The sequence below is a fragment of the Mangifera indica genome, chromosome 10 (assembly GCF_011075055.1).
Source record: "Mangifera indica cultivar Alphonso chromosome 10, CATAS_Mindica_2.1, whole genome shotgun sequence".
Classification (NCBI taxonomy): Eukaryota; Viridiplantae; Streptophyta; class Magnoliopsida; order Sapindales; family Anacardiaceae; genus Mangifera; species Mangifera indica.
In genome coordinates, this window is record NC_058146.1 from 14,493,703 (window position 1) to 14,505,115 (window position 11,413).

Below are 11,413 nucleotides of genomic sequence, written 5' to 3' on the forward strand. Positions count from 1 at the left end.
CGATAAGCTAAAGTCCAAACTCGAATCAACTTTAACTTGGTATTTAAATTGGTATAATTTTAGCACGTTTTAAGAAAGCAAATATAATCTTTAATTCAAACTCAATTTGTTAAATTCAAACACAAATTAAACTCAAATAACTAAGATCGAATTCAACCCTAGTTTGCATAATATATACAATTTTCAAACAAACGATTAACTAAAAACAAGTGTGATTAAATCAAAGGACTAAAGTACTAGTAATTGACATAATTGTCCTTGACGTCTCTCCATTAGGAGACTTCAGGAGTGAAATCAAATAAGAGTTCAAAACATTGTAGCTTTAAAAATATATATATATATATATATATATATATAGAGAGAGAGAGAGTTATTTATTTATTTATTTATATGAAGGACTAAAAGTTAGTAATCAAAACAATTGTCCTTTATGGATACAATCAAAATTGCACGGACAAAAATGTATTTCTTCAATAAGCATACAGGCATAAAGCCCAAATCTTGAACAAAATTCTTCCTCTCCCACACCGAAAGTAACAAAAGTAGATTGCAGTCTTTCAATCCTATTTACAACTCTTGATTACGCTTGAAAATCATTGCATCATAAGAATGTCACACTTAAAACATTTACAAATCAAACTAACCTTTGTATCGATATCAGACACAGCCTTGCATTGCAGCCAAACTGGTATTATAGATGCTAAGCTCACTGAGATCGTTAGCCAAAATATTTTTCATCCTCCATCTCAATCTCTATTTACTTTTTGTTAAAATGGTGAGCGATATTGCGAAGTTCCTCGAATGCATGCATTGTTTCTGCATCAAATCCTCCTGCAAACTGCATCAAACATAAAAAAGATCAGTCATTATTCTTTACGTCTAACTCTCTCCCTTCATATAACCCTCTGAATCAAGTGACTTATAAGTTCGTTCAAGAAAATTACACTACACATGCATTTATATATAAATGAACATATGATTGATAATTTATACTTTGTCAAACCTAAGAGTGTTCGATTCTATAAATTTCTCCTACCTTTTATTATATCCATGCTTTTATCTATAGTTGAAAGTGTCGAGTCTTTAATTTGGTACTTATAATATCTAAGTACAAATAAATAAAACACAAAAAAGTTATTGATGCAGCAAACCTGATGAATTCTGAAAGCAAATCTCACTCCTTGTAGAAGCATATAGTCCATTGCAGGATCCTTTTCCATTCCAGTCTTTGACTGAAGTTCCATAGCAACCCTCTTCATATATTTCTTAGCCAACTTGACTGAGCCAAACTTTATCTGCAACATTAATTGATTTAAAATGTTAGGCTTGTGAATTCAGGAAGTGCTCAATTATAGATGGACGAAATTCTTCTGAATCACAACTAAAAATTATCTCAAGCCTTCACTGGCTGTCCCAAAATTTCATTAAGATTTCAAGTTGTACCTTGCTGGTTATTCCATTGTCAAGCATCCAATCTGTAGGAATTTGGAACTCCTTGCAATTGCGCATAAGGGATTCCCTGGTTCGGAGAAGGTTGTAAACAGTTCGTTCCATCCTGACAGTTGAAAGAAGAAACAATTATGAACAAGCGACACTATATTAATAGAGTAGGAAATTTCTTAAGAGTCTATCCATTTGGGCAGAGAATAATAAGGTTCTTACTTCTCAGACAAGGCAACCATTTTCTTTAGTGCCATATCACAAGGCACTCTGGGATCATCCTTGTAATATGACACCTCAGTCTCCAACTTCTTGAGATCTCTATACCCAAATGCTGCTTCGCGCAATGTATCAGCTTTCTTCTCTGGCCAATCAAAGTGCTTTAGAACTGCCCTTTCATCCACCTGTTGGCAAAATGCAAACATAATTATCAGGGACAGTAAAGATTTGGCTGTGCTATGCAAACATGATTATCAGTGACAGTAAAGATTTGGCTGTGCTATTACTTAAACTTTATGTGTAAACCATTGAACTTTCATTTCATTACACATTTTCAATACATTTCGTGTTAAAGTTGATCCTAATGAGAAGGAAATCTCTACAACATTTTGTTTATACAAATCAAGACAACTTGCTAACAAGTTCTATAAAATGAAGTTATTATAGTTAGTAGTACAATCAACTTACAAGAAAGCAAAGTTCATCATCAAGCCACTTCACAAATGCCACAACATCTTCAATGCTCTGATAAACTGCATTATTCACCTCCTTTATCAATGAATTCACAAATTCTCCTTGTGTAGCAACATCAGCCTTTATCTACACATAACATTGACAATAAAAATATAAATAAGAGGCTTCAGATGTCCAAATATACTTTCCCTTTTTACCTTTTCTGCAATCAGACTACCTATAGACTTAAGAAGATCAAAAACTTTTTGCAAATAAAGTTTTATGATATATTTATGTTGTCATAGTAACAATGAGTAAAACTTACAGCGAGCAAATGAGAGGACCGGTTCTCAATCTCACCAATCATGCTGCTTCGAACATTTGCAACATCTGGGGCCTCAGAGATGGCTCCATTTGAAGAATCTTTTCTAGAATCCCTCTTCATAAGTGAATGGTAAAACTCAACTACTTGTGGGGCTCTCTGCACCAGCCCAGCAGTACTCCTCACTGAGTACTTTGGAGGAGGAGGAGGAGGAGGAGGCAAAAGCAGAGGTGGTGGAGGTAGTGGAATTTGAGCTGAGCCTTCCTCTTTAGGCCCACTGGATACAGAACAAGACGGCCTTGGAGGGGGATTTGGTATGCGCAAAGCTCTTTTTTCAACATCAAAAGTGCCTGTAGTTTTATTAATATTATTCACTTTCAGGCAGTTTTCAGAAATTTGCTTAGATCTTTGAAATATACCAAAATCATAATTTTGAGAAGCCAGTGGCTCTTCTTCCTTTTCCATATCTTTTGTACACATGAATCCATCAGATTGCCTTCTCTTACGTAAAGTCAACTCCTCGACACTGCATTTTAATCCACTTATAGAGTGTCTTCTTCGAGGACTCCTCTCTTCCTCCAATTCAACCCAAGCTTTATCTATAAGATTATCAGGGCATTCTAAGCTTGGTACATCCTCACCAGAATTAGGCCATTTCTTTAACTTTTTAATCAAACTTAGCCTCTTGCCAACAGTAAATTCCAGACATTCATTGTTCTGTGAAGGCTGAAAACCAACAATTTCACACACACTCTCAGCTGAATCAAAGCTTGACTCTTTCTCTGTTGAACCCGAATTTTGCAACTCATCCCTTAAACATGAATTGACCCACCTAAGGTATGCAAGCTCTTCAACCTCATTTAACCTACTAATTTGTAGACCTTCAACCTGTTTACACAAATCTTCATTTGTGTGTCTCAGCAGAGATGCTTCTGCCTTGATCTTTGCAACAATGTCACTCTAAATAAGCAACAGATAACCAAAAACCAAGACAATGAAACAAATATTAATGATTTCAGTAATTAAGATAATACAACAAGAAATTCAACAAACAATTATTTAATCACATTCACATACCTCAGAAGCTTTAGCAAGAGAAGTCAATTGAGACTCCATAGAGGAGAGTTTACAAGCAAGATCCCTCTTCTGCATCTGCAACTCTTTATTCAATCTCCTCAACTCAACCACTTCCATCTCCAAATTCTTTGAACATGATCCCACCATCAAACTCTCACCCTTATTTTTCTCTATAATCAAACTCAATTGCTCGGCCAAACTTGTCTTCTCTTCTTCCAACAACCTAACTCTTCTAAGCAGCTCGTCAGCCTCACTTTTCTTCACTTCAAGCTCTCTCTCAATCTCCAATATCTGTGGACTCCTTTTCAACTCCGACAACTCAGCTTGCAACTTAAACTCCCTCTCTTTAGACTCTTGAAGCAAGCTCCTCAAACTATCCAACTCAAGAAACAAATCCCGCGACCCTGAAGATTGCCTCCTGTGAGTTTGATATGAATGCGGGTGAATTTGAGCTGGGTTCACAGAGCAAGATAAGTCCCCAATTAAGGATCTTTTTACCCGCGAATGTGAAGAGACAATCGAGCCGTTTTGGCTGGCAACATCTGAGTTTGATAAAGGAAGCTTCTTGCTCATAACAACAGTGTTTTGCAATTTGTTTCTTTTATCAGCTGTGAAGCCTTTGACAATGTTTGACCCCCATGAAGACCGAGGTTTTGAATTATTAACACCTCCATTTTTTCCACTCTGAGGCTTGTTTGGAGCTTGATTTTGATCAGCAAACTTCACTGCTTTGGTTTGATCTTGATTTTCCTCTCTCATTGTGAAGAAAGCTCAAAAATTTCAAACCCGAAATTGCCTAAAACTGCAAGAACAATGCAAAAAAATAACTCGCCTGAAACAAAAAACCTAGAAACAAAAACGGAGTTTCAGTCTAAAGCAGAGACTCAAACTATAGAAGCTTGAAGTTAAGTGCCGAAATCACATAGATTTCAAAACTTAAAACTATCTATAAACTGCAAGAACAATCAATACAAACTCGATTGAAACAAAAAAAAAAAAAACCCAGAAACGAGAAAGGGATTTTTCAACAATCTAAAACAGAAACACAAGCTATAAAAGCTCGAGACTGGAGTACCTTGATTGAACCCGTAAAATTAAAAACATAGGCTCCGAAACAGTAACTCAAAGTGTAAGAAGTTGCCTTCGTATGGAGAAAAGGGAGAGAACCCATCAAGCAATTTGCATTTGAAATTTGAAGTAGAATGTGTACAACGTGGCGTGGAGTAATGAGAGCTCAAATTTTGAGAAGAGGAGAGAGTGAGGGATTTGCCAAAAAAAGTGAGAAGCAGCTTTTTCTTTATAACTTTTTCTTTTGGTAGATTTTGAATTTTTGAATTTGAACGGGGAGCCAGAGGCCAATGCAACGGTCGGGCTCTCCATTACTTTGGTAAGATAAAATTGCATTGGGTTCGGTAATTCTCTCATGGCCGAAGGAGTTATTTCCACTCAAAGTGCTCTATTCTCAAGTTATCACCTATAATTTTGAAAAAAAATAATAATAATAAAATTATTATTTTATTTATAATATTGAAAATAAATTAAAATTTTATCTTTTTTCTCTAAATCTTTAAAAAAGCAATTTTCCTTATGTCAAAGTTTAAAAAACAATATTTTCCCCTAAAGTTTATTTTTCAATTTTCAGCCGCTCCTCTGATGTCATTTCTGATGGCCTCTCTCTTCGAACGTGTTTTCTCCTTAAGATAAGATGATAAAATATTTCCATTTCAATTACGAAGGTTAATATGACTACTAATATAGAGTAATTTGATTCTCACATTCATTCATATATATTATAAGATTATTAAAGTAATTTTAATTTTGTTTCAAATCATCATTATGAGTTACACATTATCTTTAATACCCAAATTGATATTATTAATCTGATTACCGCAATATCACTTTTATATTAGGCATTAAAAAGAATACCGATGAATCTTAATTATGTTACACTCATATGGTAATGCATTTTCATTTATATTCAAATTGATCTAATTATAAGTGTATATAATATCACTCAATTTTGGCCAAAGGACTAATTCCCATCCAAAGTTTACTGATTTTCCAAGTTTTCACCTTTTAACTATGAAAATCTCATTTATCCACATATAGATTATTAAAGTTAACGAAACTCTAACTCCTTGAAATTTTATCTCATTTCACCACTTATACCCTAAAAAATAATCATTTTTCTCTAAATCAAATTTTTAAAAAACAATATTTTTCCCTGTAGGATTTAGTTTTCAATTTTTGATGACATCTCTGTTGTCATTGTCGATACCAAATCACTCTAGAAAACTTAATCTCATAACAATAGGCATAAGTTTTCGAATAATACATCGAATGACTTTAAAAATCTCATTTTGTTAATTACTCTTTTTGTGTATAATTATATCTCTTAATCAATGTATTTTTCGTTAGTGAAATTTTTACCATCATCATTGACTATTTGGGATGTCAGCAAAGTCACCAATTTTATGTCAATCTAGTTTTATTCATTTATATTAAGATTATATTCAGTAGTTTACTATTGAAATATTATAATCTATAGTTTAAAATATTGATCTATACTTTGCATCATTATAATAATAAAATTATATGTATAATTTTATATAAAAATAATTATGTTGCTTTGTAATTAGATATTAATTTATTTTTAATTTTTAATTGTTTAATTACATAATAACACATTATTATTTATATACATATTATTACTTTTATTTTTCGTAAATCGATGGAAATCGTTTCGCCCATGGAACGACTGTGGAATGACCGTGGGACCAGTGAAAATTTTCGATTTTGTACAGTGAAACTATGGGAAAATTATGTAGAAAATAAGTAAAATCCTTTGTTTATATATAAGGGTAGTTTAGTCATTTCGTAACTTAGGGCATTTTTGCTTAAACTTGATTATTTTGGATCATTTTCTTAGACCCTTTAATTTTGGTCATTGAATATAATTTCCCTTTCTACTAATATATGAGTTTGATTAGTTAATAATACAATCAAATTGTTATTGCATATGATTTTCCTTTTTTGTAAGTTATTGCATAGGGAAATTATTAAAAATAGGCAAAATTAAAGGGGTCTAAGCGAAATTGCCCAAAAAATTCAGGTTTAAGCAAAAATGCCCAGGTTTTGTGAAATAACGAAACTACCCCCATATATAAACATAGCAAATTTTCACTGTGCAATTCAAAGAAAACCCCACCTCCCACGGCAATCCCACGGCGAACATCATTTCGGCCGATTTTCTTGCTTTCCGGTAACCGAAAATGGAAAAGAAGGTTAGTATATCTCCTGTGATCTTGTTTGGATCAAGTTATTGCTCATATTATTGAGATTTGATTGAGATTTTTGGGTTTGAAATTTTAGGGTTTATGATTTGAATAATACTTAAAATGTTTTGATTCTTGGTTGTTTTCGTTGAATTGATTGAGGGTTTTTGTGTTATACAACGTGTAGATTTGATTTTCGTAAAAATCAGAGGCCGAAACGACCAAAATGTGGCCGAAAATGGCTGCCGAAGAGATCGGTAGTCCGACGTGGGAACAGTGTTTCCCACGTCAAGCAGGTGCATCCCACGTTCAGAAGACTTTGACCTTTTTTTGGGGGGTAAATTAGTTTTTTTAAAATATTGGGGCGTCATGGGAGATCCTTATCCCACGTCGGGTTTTTTTGCAATTTATCACGTCAACGTGAGTTTGGCGAAATAACAAAAATGCCCCTTATATAAACTGACTTATTTCCCACGGTACATTTCGCGATTTTACTGTGCATTTCAAAGAAAAATCAAAGCTTTTCACGGCGCCACGTTCATCTCACGGCCGAACAGATTTTCGTCGATTTTCTTGCTTTCCGGCATCCGAAAATGACAAATAAGGTTAGTATATCTCTCGTAATCTTATTTGAATCAAGTTATTGTTTATATTATTGAGATTTGATTGAAATTTTGCGCCTTGAAATTTTAGGGTTTCGATGTTGAACAATGCTTAAAATGTTTCGATTCTTGGTTGTTTTGGTTGAATTGATTAAGGGGTTTTATGTTATACAACGTGTAGATTTGTTTTATGTGAAAATAGGAGGCAAAAACAACCAAATTTTGGCCGAAAATGGCTGCCGAAGAGTGCGGCAGTCCGACGTGGGAACAGTATTTCCCACGTCAAGTGCGTTCATCCCACGTTCAGCAATGATTGGCCTTTTTTTAGGGGTGTAAATTGGCTTTTTTAAAATATTGGGACGTCGTGAGATTCCTGAAAACAAAGCGGGTTTTTCTGATATTTGTCATATAACAGTGGATCTGTTTAGAATAGGAGTTTTCATGAGGGGGTAAATTGAGAATTTTCTTATCTAGGGTTTCTAATCATGTAGTTTTTAAATTTTATATCCGTTTTTTCTGTTTTAGGGTTTTTCAAGTTTTAGAATTCAAATTTCAGTTCCGTCTTTTCGAATTTCACCGTTTTACGAGATTTTGACTCATATTTTTCAAATTTCCGAAGGATTTTTCGATTGTTCCCATTCTAGGGTTTTTCAACTTTTAGAATTCGATTTTCAGTTTTCTTTTTCAAATTTTATCGTTTTACGAGATTTCGATTCGTATTTTTTAGATTTTCGAAGGAATTTTCGATTATTGTCATTCTAGGGTTTTTCAACTTTTAGAATTCGATTTTCAGTTTCCTTTTCGAATTTTACGGTTTTACGATATTTCGACTCGTATTTTTTAAATTTTCGAAGGATTTTTCGATTATTGTCATTCTAGGGTTTTTCAACTTTTAGAATTCGAATTTCATTTCCGTTTTTTCGAATTTTATCGTTTTACGAGATTTCGACTCATATATTATAGCTTTTCGAAGGATTTTTCGATTGTTACCGTTCTAGGATTTTTCAATTTTTAGAATTCGAATTTCAGTTCCGTTTTTTCGAATTTCACCGTTTTACGAGATTTTGACTAGTATTTTTCAAATTTTTGAAGTATTTTTCAATTGTTGTCATTCTAGAGTTTTTCAACTTTTAGAATTTGATTTTCAGTTTCTTTTTTCGAATTTTACCGTTTTACGAGATTTCGACTCGTATTTTTTAGATTTTTGAAGGAATTTTTGATTGTTGCTATTCTAGGGTTTTTCAAATTTTAGAATTCGAATTTCAGTTTCGTTTTTTCGAATTTCACTATTTTATGAGATTTCGACTCGTATTTTTCAGATTTTTGAAGGATTTTTTTATTGTTGTTATTTTAGGGTTTTTCAACTTTTAGAATTCGAATTCCATTTTCATTTTTTCGAATTTCACCGTTTTACGAGATTTTGACTCGTATTTTTCAGATTTTCGAAGGATTTTTCGATTGTTCCCATTCTAGGGTTTTTCAACTTTTAGAATTCGAATTTCAATTCTATTTTTTCAAATTTCATCGTTTTACGAGATATGAACTCATATTTTTCAGATTTTCGAATAATTTTTCGATTATTGTCATTCTAGGGTATTTCAATTTTTAGAATTCGAATTTCATTTCCATTTTTTTGAATTTAACCATTTTATGAGATATGGACTCGTATTTCTCAGATTTCTGAAAGATTTTTCGATTGTTGCCATTCTAGAGTTTCTCAACTTTTAGAATTTGAATTTCAATTCCGTTTTTTCAAATTTAACCGTTTTACGAGAATGGACTCGTATTTCTCAGATTTCTGAAGAATTTTTTGATTGTTGTCATTCTAGGGTTTTTCAACTTTTCAAATTCGAATTTCAGTTTCGTTTTTTCAGATTTCACCGTTTTTAGATATATTGACTCGTATTTTCACATTTTTGAAGGATTTTTCGATTGTTCCCATTCTAGGGTTTTTCATCTTTTTATGTTTTTTTCACGTTTACATTTGTTTACATATTTGTTTTTACTCATGTCTAACAAATTTTTTACATTGTCTCAGGATATTTCTTGCAAAAGAAGACGGGTTGACAGCGAGCTGCGAATCCTCGACGAGACCAGACACTTTCGGGCAGAGACGATATGTCGTGCACAGCGTGCCGCATTATCTCGAATTACTGCTACATTGACCCCAGATCAGCTACGACTATTTGGGAGGACATGTTTCAGGTATCTCCTTCGTTTACCCGAAACCAAATTCTCTGGGATGTTGGTTCATGCGTTTCTACTCCGACAGTTACATCAACCCTCTGCCAGAAATGAGTTTTGATTCAGGGTTAGTGGGGTTGATATGAGATTTAGTCCGTTCGAGTTTACACTAGTGGCAGGTCTATCATTTAGTCGACAGATTGATGTCTCTTCATATATGCCTCGCTCTTCCGGACATAGGATCAAAGATACTTACTTTTGAGGATTTTCGACGGTGCAGTATCACGACTAAGAGCGTATTTTCTTGTCGAGGTCATGGGGGGATGACGATATTGACGCTGTCAAGATGGCCTTGTTGTATATTCTTCACATTGTTTTGTTGGGGAATGATCGACGAAAGAATTTATTTATCCCCCTATAATTATTTGACAATTTATATAACAATTTATATAACACTTTTGTATGTTATTTTACCCCTCAAAATGCATCTATCTGTTTGTAACGTTCCATTTAAAACGTTTTTATAATATCTATACTTTGAAATAGATATTCAAATTCTATACTTTGAAATGCTTTAATATGTCAATAATAAAAAATTTCTTCAGAAATCTAGAAAATACTAGTGGATATATCTTAAAACGATAAAATTCAAAAAAACAAAACTGAAATTCAAATTCTAAAAGTTGAAATACCCTAGAATGGTAATAATCAAACAATTCTTCGAAAATCTGAAAAATACAAGTTGATATATCCTAAAACAGTGAAATTCAAAAAAACAGAATTTAAATTTGAATTCTAAAAGTTGAAATACCTTAGAATAACATCAATCAAAAAATTCTTCAGAAATCTTAAAAATACGAATCGATATCTCCTAAAGAGATGAAATTCGAAAAAACGGAACTGAAATTCGGAATCTAAAAGTTGAAATACCCTAGTATGGCAACAATCGAAAAATTCTGTAAAAATCTAGAAAATGTGAATTGATATATCCTAAAGGAGTGAAACTCGAAAAAACCTATAATTTCAATTATAATGCGTCTACCATGTTTAATATGAAAGTGCGCCCTAATTTTAATACCATTTCATTTGACATTTTAGAAAAAGTAATTAAATAAATAAATATCAAAATGCCTTTATAATATCAAATATCTAAACCCCCCCCCATATTTATCTTAAATTACATTTAACCCCTATACTTGTGAAACATTGCATTTAAACCCCATATTATGGCATAAAAACTAAATTTAACAAATGAAATTAAGTTTTAGACTAAGATTAACATAAATACATTTTTTTGATGAATAGTATTTTTCGAGTTGAATACAGAAATACGAACTTTTTTCGTCCGAACGAATCCCTACTAATTGATGTTGAAAAAAAATGAAAGTGAGAGTGAGTGTTTAAGTGATATGAGAAGTGTGTGTAAATAAAGAGAGTGAGGAGGGTTTATATAGATGAGAGGAAGGGTAATTTTGACATTTTAGAAAAAGTAATTAAATAAATAAATATTAAAATGACTTTATAATGTAAAATATCTTAAAACCCCCCATATTTATCCTAAATTACATTTAACCCCCTATACTTGTGAAACATTACATTTAAACCCCATATTATGGCATAAAAACTAAATTTAACAAATGAAATTAAGTTTTAGACTAAGATTGACATAAATACCTTTTTTGATGAATAGTATTTTTTCGAGTTGAATACAGAAATACGAACTTCTTCTGTCCGAACGAATCCCCACTAATTGATGTTGAAAAAAAATGAAAGTGAGAGTGAGTGTTTGAGTGATATGAGAAGTGGGAGTGAGGAGGGTTTATATAGATGAGAGGAAGGGT

At 32.6% G+C, this 11,413-nt stretch overlaps 1 protein-coding gene across 1 annotated transcript; it reads right to left on the bottom strand.

Annotated features, from left to right (window-relative positions):
- Positions 1 to 446: 446 nt before the first annotated feature.
- LOC123227681 (protein CHUP1, chloroplastic-like) lies at positions 447 to 4,760 on the bottom strand. Its single transcript, XM_044652780.1, has 8 exons — positions 4,587 to 4,760; positions 3,512 to 4,313; positions 2,438 to 3,394; positions 2,128 to 2,259; positions 1,663 to 1,844; positions 1,444 to 1,555; positions 1,152 to 1,295; positions 447 to 838 (listed from the first exon to the last, which is right to left on the bottom strand). Exons 2-8 carry the CDS (start codon positions 4,268 to 4,270, stop codon positions 758 to 760), a joined length of 2,367 nt encoding a protein of 788 aa, XP_044508715.1. The 5' UTR covers positions 4,271 to 4,313; positions 4,587 to 4,760; the 3' UTR covers positions 447 to 757.
- Positions 4,761 to 11,413: the final 6,653 nt, after the last annotated feature.

Excerpts from the sequence above, each read along its gene's own strand:
- LOC123227681 (XM_044652780.1), bottom strand. The coding sequence starts at position 4,270 with ATGAGAGAGGAAAATCAAGATCAAACCAAAGCAGTGAAGTTTGCTGAT. Across the intron at positions 2,260-2,437 it reads GGTCCTCTCATTTGCTCGCT|ATAAAGGCTGATGTTGCTAC; the intron begins GTAAGTTTTACT and ends TGTTATGTGTAG. Across the intron at positions 1,556-1,662 it reads ATGGTTGCCTTGTCTGAGAA|GATGGAACGAACTGTTTACA; the intron begins GTAAGAACCTTA and ends TTCAACTGTCAG.